We start from the raw sequence: 19628 nt of genomic DNA on the forward strand, positions 1-19628 counted from the left end.
CATCCATGCAGCCAGAGCCACGATTCTCCACGGGTTCTTGTCTTCATGTAATGCTTCAAGGCACAATTTACAACACACTTAGCAGTGTTCACCAAAATCAGTGGTTTCTGATTATGCTGCCATAATGTAAAATGAGTTGTGAAGAGTTGTATGTTTTATTCTAGTAACTAGAATTAAAGGTAAAGGAAAATTAAGGAAAGGACACAGGATGTATGCGGTAAGTGGGAGATAAATAAATTGCAGAGATTTTTCGTATTACACACAGAGGAACATTCATTTTATTTCCACAAGATAGTAGTTGATATGTATGTCAGAGAACATTAATTGTAGTTAAATATTGCAATGTATTAAATCGTTACAGTGCTGACGTCTTGCATATCACTTGGAGTTACGTGTTGTGTACGGGTAACTTCTGTTATGCAGGAATTTGTCACTGTGTATGCATTAAATGTTTTCAACCTCACTAAACTCACAGCTGGAAATGGTTAAATAAGCGTCATGTAGACGAAGTTAATTGCATAGTCGGCTTTGTCACTTCGTTCCACCACAGAGCGCGTCCATACATACACTCATTAAATTATTAAAGTTCTGCGGAATGTATACTGAAGTAATTCAAGTCTTTTTTTTTCGACCTTCGCGATTTGTACAATGCCGATTGCAGAAATAGTTCAGCGGTCAGACTCCAGTTACAACACAAAAGACTCAAGCAGTCCAGTCCTTGCGAAGCAGCCTTGTTTATGTGTGCTCCAACAGCACCCACAAAGTTCACTGCAAGAGTGGCACATGCGTAGCTGACGACACAGCTAATCACAGGTGAGAGTTCACGTGAGTATTGATGCTAGCAACTGCTCCACGTGACTTGGCGGCACTAATAGGAAGTACTGAGTTCAGGCCGCGTGTTGTAATGCGCTGTTGTGGACGTACGCCGCAGCAAGGACACCTCCAACACCATGGCGTTGGAGAACGTGACGTCAGAGCGCTAACGGCCACGTCACACTTGTCTTCAGAAGCACCGACTCGTAAGTGCGCCATTGCGTGTACAGGGGTCAGGAAACACACGTGTCATCCTGTCCCATTAGAACAGGGAGCGACATCGTCAGTCCCACGTGTCACACAGCTCAGGTATCCACGCGGCAACAGGTGCCTATTTGCAAGTGTACTCTTCGGTGCGCTCGCTACACGTGTCGCACGTGACGTGGCAGCACCAGTGAAACTTGCAACGGCACTGCCACGTGCGCGTATACTGGTGTGTGTTGTAGCCGCGACCACAGCATAGGATGTCACAGCTTCCCGTACCTGCGAACAGAGCAAACATCACTCTCATCATTACATATTGCTTCATTATGTTAAACGCTATAAGGAGTAACAAAATGGCCTTCCTGTCCTTGGCAGGATCACTTCATAAATTAAAACAGGTATTTCAAGCAATCATAGAGGTGGCAGGGATAAAATACAGGGATCGCTAAGTTATTTACAACTTTTACAGAAACCAGTTGACCAGTTATAAGATAATGAAATTAATCATAAATAATAGTCACAATTTGAGAAGAAAAGCGATGTCCATACATATAACACTAGAAAGAAAAAATTATCTTTATTGTTATTATTTATTAAAACTATCAGGGGCTCAGAAACGAGTTCAGTACTCATCAACAAAATTTTTTGATCATTTACTCCATAATACAAAAGTCTAAAAGTTAGTAAAGCAAGCCTTAAACATAACATAATATCAATTCTTGTGGAGAATTCCTTGTAATCCATAGATGATTGTTCATTTAAAAAGTGGTAGCTTGAAAAAAATGTTAGTTTTCTGTCTTGCACGAGTAGAACGAAAAATAATATTCATTAATTTTAAATTTAGGCTAGTGTGCGATTTAGGAACCTGCAAATGGCCATCGTGCATCCGTCCACTGAAATTAATCGTTTATACATTTTTTGTAAACGGAATCGTTCCACAAAATTTTGATAAAAAATCTTTCAAATGGTATGTGGGACATGTAACTAACTAATAAAGGGGGTAAAAGGCTACTAGTAGTTGAGAAACGACTGAGGCAGGATTGCTTCATATCCTCCGAAGCTACTCATTCTGCAAATTGAGCAGGTCATGGAGAAGAAATAAAAATTTTTAGGTTTGCTGATGAAAATGTAATTCTGTCAGAGACAGAAAAGCTCTTGAAAGATCAGTTTGACGGTGTATATAGTGTAGCTAATGAAACGAACATCAACGAAAGTTATGGTAATTGAAGGCAGTGAGATAAAATCAGGTGCCGCTGAGGGAATTAAATTAGGAAATTAGGCAATGAAAGTTGTAGATTAGTTTTTCTATTTGAGCAGCGAAGTGAAGAAGGTAGAAGAATACAATATAGACCAGGAATATCAGGGGAAATATTTCTGCAAAAGAGAAATTTGGTAACATTGTATATATGATGAAACGTTAGGAAGTTATTTTCTGCAGGAATTTGTTTGAAGTATAGCCATGTTTGGAAGTGAAATGTGGACGACAAACAGTTCAGACAAAAAGATTATATGGATAGATCGGATATCTAACGAGGAGGTACTGAAATGAATCAGGCAGCAGAAATTTATGGCACAATATAACTAAAAGAAGGATTCTGTTGATAGAGCACATCGTGAGGGATCAAGGAAGGTAAAACTTGTAGATGAGAACCAAGGCTTTTCCTACAGCAAACAGATTCAAATGGATGTAGGTAACATTATTGAGTCAGAAATGCAGAGATTTGCACAGGATGGACAAGGGAGGAGATTTGCATCAAACCACTCTTCAAGACTGAAGAGTGCAACAACAAGTGCCTAGATTGAATACTGTATTTTCTATTTATTTCGTTACTAGCTGTACCCGGCCACGCGCTTTGCCGTGACTCAGTCTGCTTAAATGGAAACGAAAGAAAAGAGGAAGCATATGTTTCTAATATGTATGAGAATTGGATACATGTCCTAATCTCCTCCTCTTTCCTCTGTCCCTCTTCCTCCCCCTTTCTCTATCCATCTCCTCCTCCTCCCTCCTCTCTCAGACTATCACCTTCCCCCTTTCTCTGTCCATCTTCTCTCCCCCCCCCTCTCTCTCTCCAGCTCTTCTTGCCCCCCTGTCTCTGTCCGCCTCATCCTTCCCGTTTTCTACTTCCATTTCCTCCCACCCCTCTGTCCATCTCCTCTCCCCCCCCCCTCTTTCTCTGACCCCGAGCCTTGTTTATTGCTATTGCAGATTCACATTCTGTAGCAATATTCCAATCATAGACCAATAAGCTATAAATACGACTTCCTGTTTGCTAACAACGTTTCAGTACTAAAAGGTATATAGTCTACAAGATTTTGAACAAACGATTACATTTTATTTATACAGAAGACTGGTATGTTTCCCATACTGCCATGAACAGATCCTGTAACTATGACCAAAATTAGTATGAGAATGTGAAGTGTTATATACTTGCTATAACAAAAAATTAAGATAAGAGAGTAATGAAGACTGCCAATTTCTCATGAGTGTGGTGCAGTGCCTTGTATTGATTAAATTCATTCTCTAATTGTGATGTACTTTCAATCACTCATCTCTTTGACAGTGTTACTTTATGAACATGCCCATACTGTTGCTATTACTCTCATGCTAAACAATGTCTCAGTGAAAGTGTGCTTATTTTCTTCCATTTAGGTTGTACATTAATTTAAATTTTGCAGCTCTAACTGTGTAGTTATTTAATGCTTTTCGCATTTGCAAGTAAACTGCGTCTTGAAGTCTGATCTTTGAGTATGGTTTCCATCCACTACCTTATTACGCCATAAGCAGAAAATCTCCTTCCTTCCTCTGTGATGTTCAGAAGTTTAAGTCCAGATGATGCCATTGTAGACTTGATCATCAACAGAAACCGTTGATAATGATTCTATACTCTTTTGTTTCTGACAAAAAAAATTCTATTTTGTGAAGAGATGTAAAGCAGCTGATTACTTTCTCAGCAGAACTTGACATTATATACAGCTGATCTGTATTTTGTGTCCATTGTGCGCCACTACTTGTTAAACAATAAATTCATTCTCAGTATCATTCAGTCATTCCTTACAAATGTTTAAGACTTTGAAGTTACTTTGCAACAAACTGTTATCGCAACATGTAGGTATGGGCGTACACGGAGAAGTGTTCGATAAGTCGTTGGCTTTGACAAGTGACATGGAGAATGTGCGACAAATGGCGTAAAAAATATGGCGAGTACAGTGTGATCTTAGTGGCTTTTTTTCCAAAACTTCCTAAGTTTCAGGTCAGTCTGTTGTCTTCCCGGCGGGGTCAGGGATTTTCACCTGCCTCGAGATGACTGGGTGTTGTTGCGTCGTATTTATCGTCATCATTCATCCCCATTACGGTCGGAGGAAGGCAATGGCAAACCACCTCCACTAGGACCTTGCCTAGTACGGCGGTGCTGGTCTCCCGCATCTTTCCCCTACGCTCTGTCAATGAGTATGGTACTTCATCATCATCATCATCAACAGAAAGATGGCAACAGATTTAGAGTGGCTCTAGAGGACTTGTTGAGGAACAAATTAGATGAAAATTGATGTCTGGGAACATCAACCAACGACGCTAAGACAGATTGTTCCAATGCTGGCTCAGACGGGACATAAAGTGTCAACCACTGCCTGGCTCGCGGACAGGCAGCGGTAGTATGGATACCCACCAAAAGGCCCTAATTACACGCGTTCTGCACATGCGCGAACCATTTGATCAACACTGTCCGAGTGAGTTCGAGCGGCGCATAACTGTCGCGCACATAACGACCCAACAGCCTTACTGGCCCAGCATCAAAGTTGTAGGTGCCACCGTCTGCGGCTAGGCTCCTTTGACAGTAAATATGAATGCGTACTCTGATGGACTCTGTGTGGAACTTCATGCCATGGGTCTGACAGTATACCGCACGTTACTTGGCGTGGAATGTATCCATGCCTGTTACATCATCACTGTACCTACAAAAACTCATATTTCCTGCGTAATGAGCTCCTATCCATATTTCTTCCTCAAGACACTCTCTATAATACCCCAAGTTTGTCAGTATCCGAAGAAGGTCATTGTTTCACCAAGCTGTGTTTTAAATTACTTTATTCTGTACTGCTGGCTTCGAACACGGCCCATTCTCACTTTCATTTATAGCAACAGACGTGGATAGATCATCCTCGTCTCACCATAAAATCGCGTGCCAAGCGTATTTGTGCACACTATGGCCGTCAGCGTTCATTATGTTGTAATACATGGGTATAAACTACACTTATACACACTGTTTCGTGGAACTGACCAAATACAGCTGGGTGGAATAATCTCCTTCTTCAGATTTATCGAGACTGTGGTCCCCACCCAGAACAAAATGACTAGTTTCGTTTTGTTACAACCTGTAGACAACACCGGGCAAGAAAAGTTAAAAACCCGCACATTAAATTTATAATTTGTGAACCAATTTCAGTGTCAGTTGCAGTGAAAGCTGAAGGAGGACGTCAACTGCAAACTGGGCTCTAAAGTCTACAAATCATGACACTTTTATAAACCATTATTTATTGTTACAATTAAATTAAATTCGTATGTGTGTGTTACTGCCATTTGAAATTCAAATTTTATATCTGTCGAATTGTACCCACTGGTCCCATGCTTTGTAATTCAACGTATAGTATTTACAATTTTAAAGTCTCTCCGTCATTTTATATTTACTTGAACACTAGCGGCACCCCTAAGCTATCACTTTTTGTTTTATAAAGCTTTCATCCGAGTTGTCAGTTGACGCACTGCTTTGTCACAGTTTTTATTGCAACCAACACTGAACCTCTTTCCACAAGTTCTTGGTTTCTTTGTCGCGTTTTTACTTTTATTGACTGATATGTACACGGTGTTCCAAAAGGTAATGCCCTAACTGACAGATGTGATAATGGGGACTGTATTTCGTTAAGCAATCAGATGTCAGAGATGGGAATTGAGTAAGTATGGAGTGTCCTGGAGGTCACCGGCTGCGACTGAAAATAAGCAATACGTTCCAGTCATTTCTTTTTGTGATCAACAAATGTTCAAAATAGGCATCATTAACATAAGTTCAGAGATATATCGTCATAGGAGTACGTCTCATGTTCGAAAATGTATGGCTGCTGCAAGGATTGTTGTAACTAACTCCTCCTCTGATTCTACAGAGCCAGAAACACTTTGGTTTGCAGTTAGCCCCAGGGAAAGTATAATGAGCTGAGGGCTCACGGCCGGCCGAAGTGGCCGCGCGGTTCTGGCGCTGCAGTCTGGAACCGCGAGACCGCTACGGTCGCAGGTTCGAATCCTGCCTCGGGCATGGATGTGTGTGATGTCCTTAGGTTAGTTAGGTTTAACTAGTTCTAAGTTCTAGGGGACTAATGACCTCAGCAGTTGAGTCCCATAGTGCTCAGAGCCATTTGAACCATTTGAGGGCTCACGATCTTGCAGGCCAATGTAGTCGTAAGTGTCCTCTGCGGTCGATACACCGTTTGTCGAAAGTAAGAAGTATTGCTGCTCGTACTGGTTCTGAAAGTGCGCCGGGGCCCCACCACGTTCGAACCATATCGTCCCTCTGATTCGTGGAGGTTACTTCCAATAATAAAATCAGCAGGTGCTCTTGCAAGAACAATCTGTAAATTGGCAACTTGAGTAATGAGGCAACATATGGTGCCCTAGCAAGTAGCCACCCACAACACTAGACTACGTTTACTGCAAATTGGTCCTGATGACCTCACATAACTATAAATGTAAGTTATAACAGCTGTACTAGTCTTCCCAAGAGAACTGAGTAGAAACCAGTCTACAAACACAAGACGAGCGGATAATCACCTAATTCTACGTCGGATGAAAAGAATGAAACAGCTGTTCAAACAACACATTCCATACTTAACTATTATGAACAACAAACACAGTGGCAAAAGCTTGTGTAGAGACTCGAACTCGGAACCTTTGCGTTTCGTGGGCAAGTGCTCTACCGCCATTTTTTTCTTTTTTTCCTTGATCTCATTTTGTTCGTGATTGTTGTTCTATTTGTTCGGGGAGGACGTCCCATGACACTTATTCACGTTAATCGTCGTTCAATTAACTCAGTTTTTATTATAGAGGGCGGCTAACCCTCTGACCGAACACGCTGAGCTACCGTACCGCCGACTGACTGAGCTACCCAAGCACCGCTCACGACCCGTCCTCACCGCTTTATTTTCACCTGTACCTCATCTCCTACCTTCCAAACTTCACAGAAGCTGTCCTGTGAAACTTGCAGAACGAGCTCTCCTGGAAGAAAGGATACTGCGGAGACGTGGCTTAGTCACAGCCTGTGGGATGAAATTTTCACTCTGCAGCGGAGTGTGCAGTGATTTGAAACTTCGTGACGGACTGGGTAGCTCAGTCGGTAGAACACTCGCACGCGAAAGGCTATGCCATGTCTCCAAAATATCCTTTCTTCCAGCAGTGCTAGTTCTCCAAGTTTCGCAGGAGAGCTTCTGTGGAGTTTGGAAGGTAGGAGACGAGGTACTGGCAGAATTAAAGCTGTGAGGCTGGGTCGTGAGTCGTGCTTGGGTAGCTCAACCAGCAAAGCACTTGCCCTCGAAAGGCAAAGGTCCTAAATTCGTGTGTCGGTCCGGCACGCGGCTTTGATCTGCCACGAAATTTCAACCCACATGTTGTTTACACACATATTTAAATGGTTCAAATGACTCTGAGCACTATGGGACTTAACATCTGAGGTCATCAGTCCCCTAGAACTTAGAACTACTTAAACCTAACTAACCTAAGGACATCACACACATCCATGCCCGAGGCAGGATTCGAACCTGCGACCGTAGCTGTCGCGCGGTTCCGGACTGCAGCGCCAAGAACCGAGTGTCCACCGCGGTCGGCCACATATATTAGTTTTACTATATATATATATATATATATAGACATAACTATATGTCTGAACAATATGTACGTTGTTTATGAAATTAACTAGCTGGCGGTGTGGACTAAATCACACAACCAGTTTCCCTTGATACAAGATCCTCAGCTTGCAAATGTATCATGGATTTCTGCACCTTCCAAGTCATATCACTCCCTACAAATCGTTGAGTAAAGAGCCCTTCACTCGGCATTTTGCACCTGGCTATCTTCTCCTACATAGTTCCAGGCCTCAAACGCCTATAAAGCTTTCGTCTGACTTTATGTATCCCATAACTAATGTCCCAGAATCTGCTCCAGACCTTTAAATCCCTGCCTGTGGTCGTACACAAATACATACTGGTTTGTCAAATCCAAATACACTACTGGCCATTAAAATTGCTACACCAAGAAGAAATGCAGATGATAAACGGGTATTCATTGAACAAATATATCATACTGGAATTGACATGTGATAACATTATCAAGGAATTCGGGTGCATAGATCCTGAGAAATCAGTACCCAGAACAACCACCTCTGGCCGTAATAACGGCCTTGATACGCCTGGGCATTGAGTCCAACAGAGCTTGGGTGGCGTGTATAGGCGAAGCTGCCCATGCAGCTTCAAAACGATACCACAGTTCACCAATAGTAGAGACTGGCGTATTGTGACGAGCCAGTTGCTCGGCCAACGTTGACCAGACGCTTTCAGTTGGTGAGCGATCTGGAGAATATGCTTGCCAGGGCAGCAGTCGAACATTTTCTCTATCCAGAAAGGCCCGTACAGGCCCTGCAACATGCGGTCTTGCATTATCCTGCTGAAATGTAGAGTTTCGCAAGGATCGAATGAAAGGTAGAGCCACAGGTGGTAACACATCTGAAATGTAACGTGCACTGTTCAAAGTGCCGTCAATGCGAACACGTGGTGACCGAGACGTGAAACCAATGGCACCCCGTACTATGACGTCGGGTGATCGCCAATATACCGATGACGAATACACACTTCCATTGTGCGTTCACCGCGATGTCGCCAAACACGGATGCGAGCATCAAGATGCTGTAAACAGAACCTGGATTCGTCCGAAAAAATAACGTTTTGCCTTCGTGCACCCAGGTTCGTCGTGGAGTACACCATCGCAGGCGCTCCTGTCTGTGATGCAGCGTCAAGGGGAACCGCAGCCATGGTCTCCGAGCTGATAGTCCATGCTGCTGCAAACGTCGAACTGTTCGTGCAGATGGTTGTTGTCTTGCAAACGTCTCCATCTGTTGACTCAGAGATCGTGACGTGGATGCACGATCCGTTACAGCCATGCGGATAAGATGCCTGTCACCTCGATTGCTAGTGATACGAGACCGTTGGGATCGAGCACGGCTTTCCGTATTACCCTCCTGAACCCACCAATTCTATATTCTGCTAACAGTCACTGGATCTCGACCAACGAGAGCAGCAATGTCGCGATACGATGAACCGCAATCGCGATAGGCTACAATCCGACCTTTATCAAAGTCGGAAACGTGATGGTACGCATTTCTCTTCCTTACATGAGGCATCACAACAACGGTTCACCAGGCAACGCCGGTCAACTGCTGTTTGTGTATGAAAAATCGGTTGGAAACTCGTTGTAGGTGTAGCCACCGGCGCCAACCTTGTGTGAATGCTCTGAAAAGCTAATCATTTGCATATCACAGCATCTTCTTCCTGTCGATTAAATTTCGCGTCTGTAGCACGTCATTTTCGTGGTGTAGCAATTTTAATGGCTAGTAGTGTAGTAGTTGCCATATCCAATGGAAATTTCTAGCTGCCACTACATCCCATACTAGAAAGCGATGTGGCACAATGGAAATACATTAGACTCATATTCAGGAGGACTGCAGTTCAATATCCCATACACCTGCTCAGTATAGTGAATAGTTACCAAATTAGACGATGTGGCACAGCATCGAGACACACTTCTGTGTGTATTTAATTTCGACTACTGTGTGCAAGCGCCTCAAAATGAAGCTGTGAAAGGCTTCGAAAGCGACGCAAATACGCAGCTGAATGGAAAATCGGAAAGAAAATAGCCCATGTGGTCAAAAAGAAAATAGAGAGGGTGAGACGTTGGCAGATGGGCGTACTGACCCTTGGCGGTGCGGTTGCAGCGCCGCCCGTGCGTGCCCAGCGAGCCCTTGGCGAGGTCGCGCTCGCAGTAGTTGGGCGACTCGTCCAGGTAGACGAGGTCCTGGCGGCGCGGCTCTCGCGGCCGGTGCCCGTGGCCCCTGGCGGAGGCGCGCAGCACCAGGCGGCGGCCCACCAGCGTGACGGGCCGCGCGCGCGCGTACTGCCGCATCAGCGCGTCGCCCACCGCGCGGAACGGCGCCAGCGTCCGCCAGCAGGTCTTCATCGTGCAGCTGCCGGACACGCCGTGGCACTTGCACTCGGTGCGCAGCGTCGCCTTCACCGCCTGCAACACAGTGAAACGGGGCTTGTGTAAAGGGATGCTTCATCGTGCAGCTGCCAGAAATACTGTAGCACCTACACTCGATGTGCAGCGTCGCATTCACCGCCTGCAACACAGTCAAATGGGGATTGTTTAAAGGGATGCTTCATCGTGCAGCTGCCAGAAACACCGTGGCACCTGCACTCGATGCGCAGCATCGCCTTCATCGCCTGCAACTCAGTCAAACGGGGCTTGCTTAAAGGGATGCTTCACCGTGCAGCTGCCAGAAACACCGTAGCACCTGCACTCGATGTGCATCGACGCCTTCACCGCCTGCAAGACAGTTGAAAGGGGCCTGTTTATAAATATGATTCATCGTGGAGCTGCCCACAAACGCTGTGGCACTTGAACACAGCCGGCCGGTGTGGCCGTGCGGTTCTAGGCGCGTCAGTTTGGAACCGCGTGACTGCTACGGTCGCAGGTTCGAATCCTGCCTCGGGCATGGATGTGTGTGATGTCCTTAGGTTAGTTAGGTTTAAGTAGTTTTAAGTTCTAGGGGACTGATGACCTCAGTAGTTAAGTCCCATAGTGCTCAGAGCCATTTGAACCATTTTTGAACTTGAACACACTGTGCAGCGGCGGCGGCGGCACCGCCGCCGTCTGCAATACGGTTAAATATATGTTTATCGGTGCTTCAATGTGCAGCTGCCTAACCCGTCGTGGCACTTCAAGTTGATGTGAAGCGTTGCTTTCACTACAATACAGTCTAATGGATCCTGTTTACAAACACGTGCTATAAGGCTGTGGCCAAAAGGGGGGTCCAGGGTGTCCAGACCCCCACCTAAACAGCTAATGAAACTACACACGACCTAGTTGCTGTGTAGTAAAACTGAAAATATTTTTATTTTCAGTCATACAGCTTAAAAGGGATATGCACTAACGATAGTCAGTAAGACCAACAATAGAATTGGAAAGAGCATTGGCCGTATTTTGTTTTTTTATTGTCAGCAAAATCGATTTTCGGTCACTTAGTGACCATCCTCAGCGCTCTAATATACAATTAAAGTTGGTAGGCACTGGTATCAAGCTATAACCACAAGCTTAGAGCCATCACATAAACTCGCTCTAGCCGGCCGAAGTGGCCGAGCGGTTGAACGCGCTACAGTCTGGAACCGCACGACCGCTACTGTCGCAGGTTCGAATCCTGCCTCGGGCATGGAGGTGTGTGATGTCCTTAGGTTAGTTAGGTTTAAGTAGTTCATAAGTTCTAGGGGACTTATGACCACAGCAGTTGAGTCCCATAGTGCTCAGAGCCATTTTTGAAACTCGCTCTAAGCTTGTGGTTATAGCTTGATACCAGTGCCTACCAATTTCAATTGTATACTACAGCACTGAGGATGGTCACTAAGTGACCGAAAATCGATTTTGTTGACAATAAAACAACAAAATACGGCCAATGCTCATTTTCTTTCCAATTCTATCCACTATTTGGTCTTGGTGCACACAACACGCCATGGAGTCGCCAATCAAGACCAACAATAGATTTAAACTATCTGTACATTGGCAGTACTATTGGCTATCACCTATCCCTGTTTTAGACAAGATCAGTTGTTCGTCTTGTTTGAGCTCAATTGTTCTAATGGCTCTAAGCACTATGGGACTTAACATCTCATGTCATCAGTCCCCAAGACTTAGAACTACGTAAACCTAACTAACCTAAGGACATCACACACATCCATGCTCGAGGCAGGATTCGAATCTGCGACCGTAGCAGCCACGTGGTTCCGGACTGAAGCGCCTAGAACCGCTCTACACAGTGGCCGGCTGCTCAATTGTTGTTTTGTTAATCGGTTTAGTTCTTACTTGCAGCTGTGTTACTGTCTATTGTTTTTTGTGCTATATGCTGTAGTGATACGTTTTTAATAAGAAAAAAGGTGGAAATCGATATTGTTTCTTCCGCTGGCGTTATGGTAAGTTAAAAATGTGTTCACCCTACTATAATCACCTAATTACGTATCCATAGCAGACTGGAGATGAATTCCGCCTCATGCAACACACCTTTATAGTAAAATTACAAAGGCGTCTTCGATAAAGCGGAATTCCTCTCAAATTTTATTGGCAAGCACGGAATTACGAAGAACTGCAACATTCACAAGATGATTATATCTATAGCAGTTTAATATTCATTAATTGGAAGCTCATTGTTGTTGCCATATTTCAGTATTTCCCAAGGCAGCGGAGCGATAAATATCATTACAAATAACATTAAATTAAAATCAGTGTATAAAAATACATTTCGATTTGTCTGCGTCGCCAAAAAATCGAGTTGACCAACAAAAATATCGCCCAAACGGCAATGATCGTATTTCTTTAGAAAAAAATTGTTCCGTATTCTGTCAAAAGTTGCCCAAATGACAACATATCGACCACCTGCGCGGTATTCAATTATCAAAAGCACTTTCGATTCGGAATGATGAGAAGGAGTTTGTAGACAGCTGAAGTGATACGGAAGGAGAGTACATTCTACAGTTCGTTCGTTCCTAAAAGATTTTTTGTTGTTCAAATGTGTGTGAAATTTTATGGGACTTAACTGCTAAGGTCATCAGTCCCTAAGCTTACACACTACTTAACCTAAATTATCCTAAGGACAAACACACACACCCATGCCCGAGGGAGGACACGAACCTCCGCCGGGACCAGCCGCAAAAAGAATTTTTTTTTTTTTCAGTGGGCTGATTGAAATCGTCCGAGGCAACTGCGCTCTGTATCCATCCCTCTGAAATTTTTTCACACTTTGAAATACTGTGATAACTGAAATCTGCAATCCCGTGCACAATTGAATGTTAAAATATGCGTGCATTCATGCACTATCGAATGACTAAATACGCACAATTAAAGAAGAATCACTCAACGTCAGAATTAAATCTTTTGTTGTGATGCATGTTATTTTATTTTAAAGCAATGTAAAACGGCCAGTTTTTCTTAATTCTCCACCGACTTAGGTCGCTGAGCTAGAAATCCCTGGATTCAGAAGGCGAGGTGGTTTGAATCCATTCACCTGCAAGTGTGAAAATGATTTTCTGTGGCATCACATTTTCAATCCAGGCAAATGCCGGGGTTGGTCCCTACTAGAGGTCACAGCCAATTCCTTCTGAATACCTTTCTTACCCCGAAAGATTCCAGTTCCCTGAAAGATACAGCCCGTCTGCTTAAATGAAAAGAGCTGCATCGAAGGAGAGCCGAGCATCTCTTTGGAGATTCCCAGAACTAAAAACCATATGATAAATAAATAATAATCTAAATTCTCCTCATTGAGGGTCATGCATTTGTCTGATGGGACGTTCTTTAATGCAGAAAATGATGTTTCTTACACTGAAAGAAGTGAACATGAATACTTAAGTTAGGAAATTTGGGAGAGTGTAAGGCTGAATAATTCCAGATCCTCTGCATTTTCGCCACCAAAAACATCGGCGCGTCATACAGAATTTCGCTATTCGTCTGCGCCTCACCATCGCCAACGATGGGAGGCATATCGAACATGTCATAGCCAAATCCTAATATCTGTAGTGACGTTTACATGCTGTATGAAGTGTGTGCACTGGAGTACGGCGAGTCTGTGGACGACCTCTGTCACGCGATGGTGGAAGGAGAGAACCTGATTCCCAAAGGCTCAGCTCCAGACGACGAAACATTTTTGTATGGATGGCGTCGACGAGGACATCTAGCAGCATATTCAAGAGTGGCAACACCAGCCCAGTTAGCAATGACCAGAATCATATTCATCATTTGTGTATGCCATACGTCTACTACTCTGGTTCAGGGGTTTATAATGAGAAAAATCGGTAGGTGTACGCATGGACATTGGAGTCTATCACGGGCTCATTACTCCGCTGGCAACTAGTCCCTATCTGGCTGACAGTGCCTGAAGTGTAAACACGCCATCAGTCCTGCGCGTTGTTCCACTTGACACAAATTACCCCTATGACAGATACTGTTCTGTCCTGACACCGCTAATTGTGAAATGTTCGGTTTAGAATTATACTGTTTCCCTAACTGTAATAGACGTGATGTTTCCACAATTTCATCGACAGAATAATAATAATAATAATAATAATAATAATAATAATAATAAACCCCGTGGAGGCCCGGGAAAAGAATAGGCCTCCGGTATGTTCTGCCAGTCGTAAAAGGCGACGAAAAGAATAAACCACTAACAGGGCTAACCCCCCTTTTAGTGTGATTAGTTGGTTCAGGACAGAACTAAAGAAGCCTCGGACATGCGCCGTCATGGTCGGGGACGACGTTTGAACCCTATGCCCGCCCACAACGGTAACGACACTGCTAGCCAACTGGAAAATGATTTAAATCCAAATAGAGGTGTTTTGCAGGATATGCTTCCTACAATCACCCTAGAAGGAAAACAAAGACAGAGGATGAGATGGTCAGATGAAGTTAATCGACACCTCATGTTCTGTTATTACCAAGCAACAAACCTAGGAACCAACACAACTGGATACAGATCACAAGTATACACAACATTTATTATCAGATACCCAGAATTAAATTTTTTAACAGAACAACGACTAGCTGATCAGATCCGTGTAATAATAAAAAATAACGGGATACCCCAGTCAGAATTAGAAAACATCAAACAACAAGTACAACAAATACTGGAACAAAATAATGTGCAATCAGAAGGAGAAGAAAATACAGTAATGGACTCAAACATCCCAGAGCAAACAAACAAAGAGCAACACGCATCAATTAAACAATCGGAAGAAAACGAAATCTTAAGACAGCCACCAGAACAAGCACAAATAGAACTTGAAGTAACACACATGTTAGATATAGAAGAAAAATTTCAGCTGACATATATAAAATACAAAGACACAAATACAGACATTAGACCATTCTTGCATAGACCGCCAAATAACCCACAAGTCGAAACAACAATAAAAACTATCAACACAACCATACACAACAAAATAAATGAAAACACAACTATGGAAGAGTTACAACTACTGGTTTATATAGGAGCACTCACTACACTAAATATACACACTAGGCAGAGATCAGAACCAACCAACACACAGAAGAAACCCTCAAAACCAGCATGGCAACACAGGCTACAGATCAGAATAGAAAAACTGAGAAAAGACATCGGACAGCTAACACAATTTAAAGGAAATGAAACGTCAGAAAGAAAACGAAAAAGATTAGGTAAAATCTCACAACAAGAAGCGATAGAGCAATTAGATGAAAAGAAGCAGAAATTACAAGCATTGGCCAAACGACTTAGAAGATACAAAAAAAGTGAAAATAGAAGGAAACAAAACCAAACATTCAACACAAACCAAAAGAAATTTTACCAGACAATAGATAACACACACATTAAAATAGACAATCCACCAAACATAACAGACATGGAACACTTCTGGACCAACATGTGGTCAAACCCGGCACAAATAACAGGCATGCACGGTGGATACAAGCAGAAACAGATACATACAAGATGATACCACAAATGCCTGAAGTGATAATTTTGCAACATGAAGTCACCCAAGCAATTAATTCTACTCACAATTAGAAAGCCCCTGGAAAAGATAAAATAGCAAATTTCAGGCTAAAGAAGTTCACCTCAACACATTCACATCTAACTAAATTATTTAACAGTTACATTGCACACCCATACACATTCCCTGATACACTTACACATGGAATAACTTATCTGAAACCTAAAGATCAAGCAGGCACAGCAAACCCAGCTAAATATCGCCCCATAACCTGCCTAGCAACAATATACAAAATAGTAACTTCAGTCATTACACAGAAATTAATGACACATACAACACGGAACAAAATTATAAATGAAGAACAAAAAGGCTGTTGCAAAGGAGCACGAGGATGTAAAGAGCAACTGATAATAGGTGATATATCAAGGTAAAACCAAACAAAGGTCGCTACACTATGCATACATTGATTACCAAAAAGCTTTTGATAGTGTATCCCACTCATGGTTACTACAAATATTGGAAATATACAAAGTAGATCCTAAATTGATACAATTCCTAAACATAGTAATGAAAAATTGGAAAACCACACTTAATATCCAAACAAATTCAAATAATATCACATCACAGCCAATACAGATTAAGCGTGGAATATACCAAGGAGACTCATTAAGTCCTTTCTGGTTCTGCCTTGCTCTGAACCCACTATCCAACATGGTAAATAATGCAAATTATGGATACAATATTACTGGAACATACCCACACAAAATCACACATTTGCTATACATGGATAATCTAAAACTACTGGCAGCAACAAATAAACAACTCAACCAATTACTAAAGATAACAGAAGTATTCAACAATGATATAAATATGGCTTTTGGAACAGACAAATGTAAGAAAAATAGCACAGTCAAGGGAAAACACACTAAACAGGAAGATTACATATTGGATAACCACAGCGACTGCATAGATGCGATGGAAAAAACAGATGCCTATAAATATCTAGGATACAGACAAAAAATAGGAATAGATAATGCAAATATTAAAGAAGAACTAAAAGAAAAATATAGACAAAGACTAACAAAAATACTGAAAACAGAATTGACAGCAAGAAACAAGACAAAAGCTATAAATACTTATGCTATACCAATATTGACCTACTCATTTGGAGTAGTGAAATGGAGTAACACAGACCTAGAAGCACTCAATACACTTACACGATCACAATGCCACAAATATAGAATACATCACATACATTCAGCAACTGAAAGATTCACATTAAGCAGAAAGGAAGGAGGAAGGGGATTTATCGACATAAAAAACCTATATTATGGACAGGAAGACAATTTAGGAAAATTCTTTCTAGAACGAGCAGAAACTAGCAAAATACACAAAGCAATCACTCATATAAATACATCGGCTACACCACTGCAATGTCATAACCACTTCTACAACCCTTTAGATCACATAACATCAACAGATACGAAGAAAGTAAATTGGAAAAACACTACATGGCAAGCACCCGTAACATCTAAAACAGCCACACATCGACCAAGACGCATCCAACACACGGCTAAGAAAAGGCAATATATACAGTGAGACGGAAGGATTCATGATTGCAATACAGGATCAAACAATAAACACCAGATATTACAGTAAGCATATTATTAAAGATCCCAATACCACAACAGATAAATGCAGACTTTGCAAACAACAAATAGAAACAGTAGATCACATCACAAGCGGATGTACAATACTAGCAAATACAGAATACCCCAGAAGACATGACAATGTAGCAAAAATAATACATCAACAGCTTGCCTTACAACATAAACTTATAAAACAACACGTTCCCACATGCAAGTATGCACCACAAAATGTACTGGAGAATGATGAATACAAATTATACTGGAACAGAACCACTATAACAGATAAAACAACACCACATAACAAACCTGACATCATACTCACCAATAAAAAGAAGAAATTAACACAACTAATCGAAATATCCATACCCAATACAACAAATATACAAAAGAAAACAGGAGAAAAAATTGAAAAATCCATCCAACTGGCGGAGGAAGTCATGGACACGTGGCATCAGGATAAAGTTGACATTACACCAATTATACTATCAACTACAGGAGTCATACCACACAATATCCACCAGTACATCAACGCAATACAGCTGCATCCAAACTTATATATACAACTACAGAAATCCGTAATTATTGATACATGTTCAATTACCCGAAAGTTCCTAAATGCAATATAACATGTACCATACAGTTAAAAGGAAGTCACGCTTGATTAAGGTCCGCGTCACTTTCCATTTTTGACCAGACATAACGTCTGAGAAAAGAAAGAAATGATAATAATAACAATGCATTGAGATATGTACTACACAGCATGGGGTTACCGCACTCAATGGTGAAAGGCATAAATAGTGGGGCCATAGTGATAACACACACAAATAGTAACTGAGTTTGGACATTATTCGCAAAGCACATTGCTAGTCCTACTGGTAACGTAAGACCCTAACGAAATATAATGGACCTGAACGACGCAGGTATAATAGTTGCTACTAATCTATGGGACCATGGAGGAGGGTACAAAGAGAAAAGGTTTCGCATCTCGTAAATGTAGTGGTGTGAATTTATTCCATGACTTGGAAAGGGTTTCTTTCAAAGCGGATCAGTCTTACATTTCTACGGTTGTAGTATGTAATTGCAAATGTTTTCTAGAGGACCCGCTGCAATCGCTGTTGACGATTAAGGTGCCAGATACAGTACCACATGGACTACATTTACCAAATAAAAAACATATGCTTTAACCAAGGAGCGATCCATCAACCTCTTGCATGCTAACGTAAATCTCTATCCACTGCGCCAGCGGTACAGGACGACTAATGTGTGCTGACAGGGATAGTTACCACACATATGGTTACACTGTTGCCAGATTGCCACTCTTCAACGTACTTTTTCTGACAGATGTACTCGCCGGACGAAATTTTGTAAGAGACATTTCATTACCGCTGGCATGTGAGGAGTCGCGCTGCGAAGCCCGAGTGCGCGAATTTCGCTTCACCCTGTATATATATATATATATATATATATATATATATATATATATATATATATATATATATGTGTGTGTGTGTGTGTGTGTGATTCAGCTGCACCTACCGATCGGTATTATGTAACCAGCAACGCCTAAAAATACCACTTGCAAAATTTTCATATTTTCGTTCTTATTAAGGCAAACTATAGCTCCTACAGAAAAAAACGAAACAAACTTTTTTGTAGAAAATTTAATGTAGTTAAATTCTATAGTTGGACGCGTTTCCGCTAGCGGCCGTGGTTTTCGAATTATTCAAGGAAAACGTACAAAAGTGACCTTTAAATGCATTTATATTGAATAACTCGAAAATCATAGCCTCTCAGCGAAAACGTATCCCAGTACGAAGTTAAGCTATATGGAATTTTCGACAAAAAGGTAGCGAGTGAGTGAATATGAAAATACTGTGTGTGATTTTTGAATGTTTTGTGGGTTGCATAAAACACATCGGCAGAGGCAGATGAAGCGCCCTGTGGATAAGTACTATGTATTAGTACCACGAAGGAATTATCCAAAGATAAGGCAGAAATCGGTAGATGTGCTGTCCTTGTGCGGACAAACAAATGGTTACAAATTCAGAAAAATTGAATGGTTTGTTCAATAGAATGTGCTTTGCAAAGTGAGCAAGTCACTAACTAATTGGTCCACCCCTGGCGCATATGCGAGCAGTTATACGGAGT

General features: G+C 42.0%; 1 protein-coding gene across 1 annotated transcript in view; it reads right to left on the reverse strand.

Annotated features, from left to right (window-relative positions):
• Nucleotides 1-272: 272 nt before the first annotated feature.
• LOC124798947 (protein Wnt-2-like) overlaps nucleotides 273-19628 on the reverse strand; it is a 97280-nt gene continuing 77924 nt past the window's right edge. Inside the window, exons 3-4 of the mRNA XM_047262481.1 lie at nucleotides 10021-10342; nucleotides 273-1296 (exon numbers count right to left, since the gene is read on the reverse strand). Coding sequence (XP_047118437.1) covers nucleotides 1145-1296; nucleotides 10021-10342 — 474 coding nt within the window. The 3' untranslated portion in view covers nucleotides 273-1144. The remainder of the gene's footprint in view (nucleotides 1297-10020; nucleotides 10343-19628) is intronic.

This window comes from Schistocerca piceifrons, chromosome 5 (assembly GCF_021461385.2).
Source record: "Schistocerca piceifrons isolate TAMUIC-IGC-003096 chromosome 5, iqSchPice1.1, whole genome shotgun sequence".
NCBI lineage: Eukaryota > Metazoa > Arthropoda > Insecta > Orthoptera > Acrididae > Schistocerca > Schistocerca piceifrons.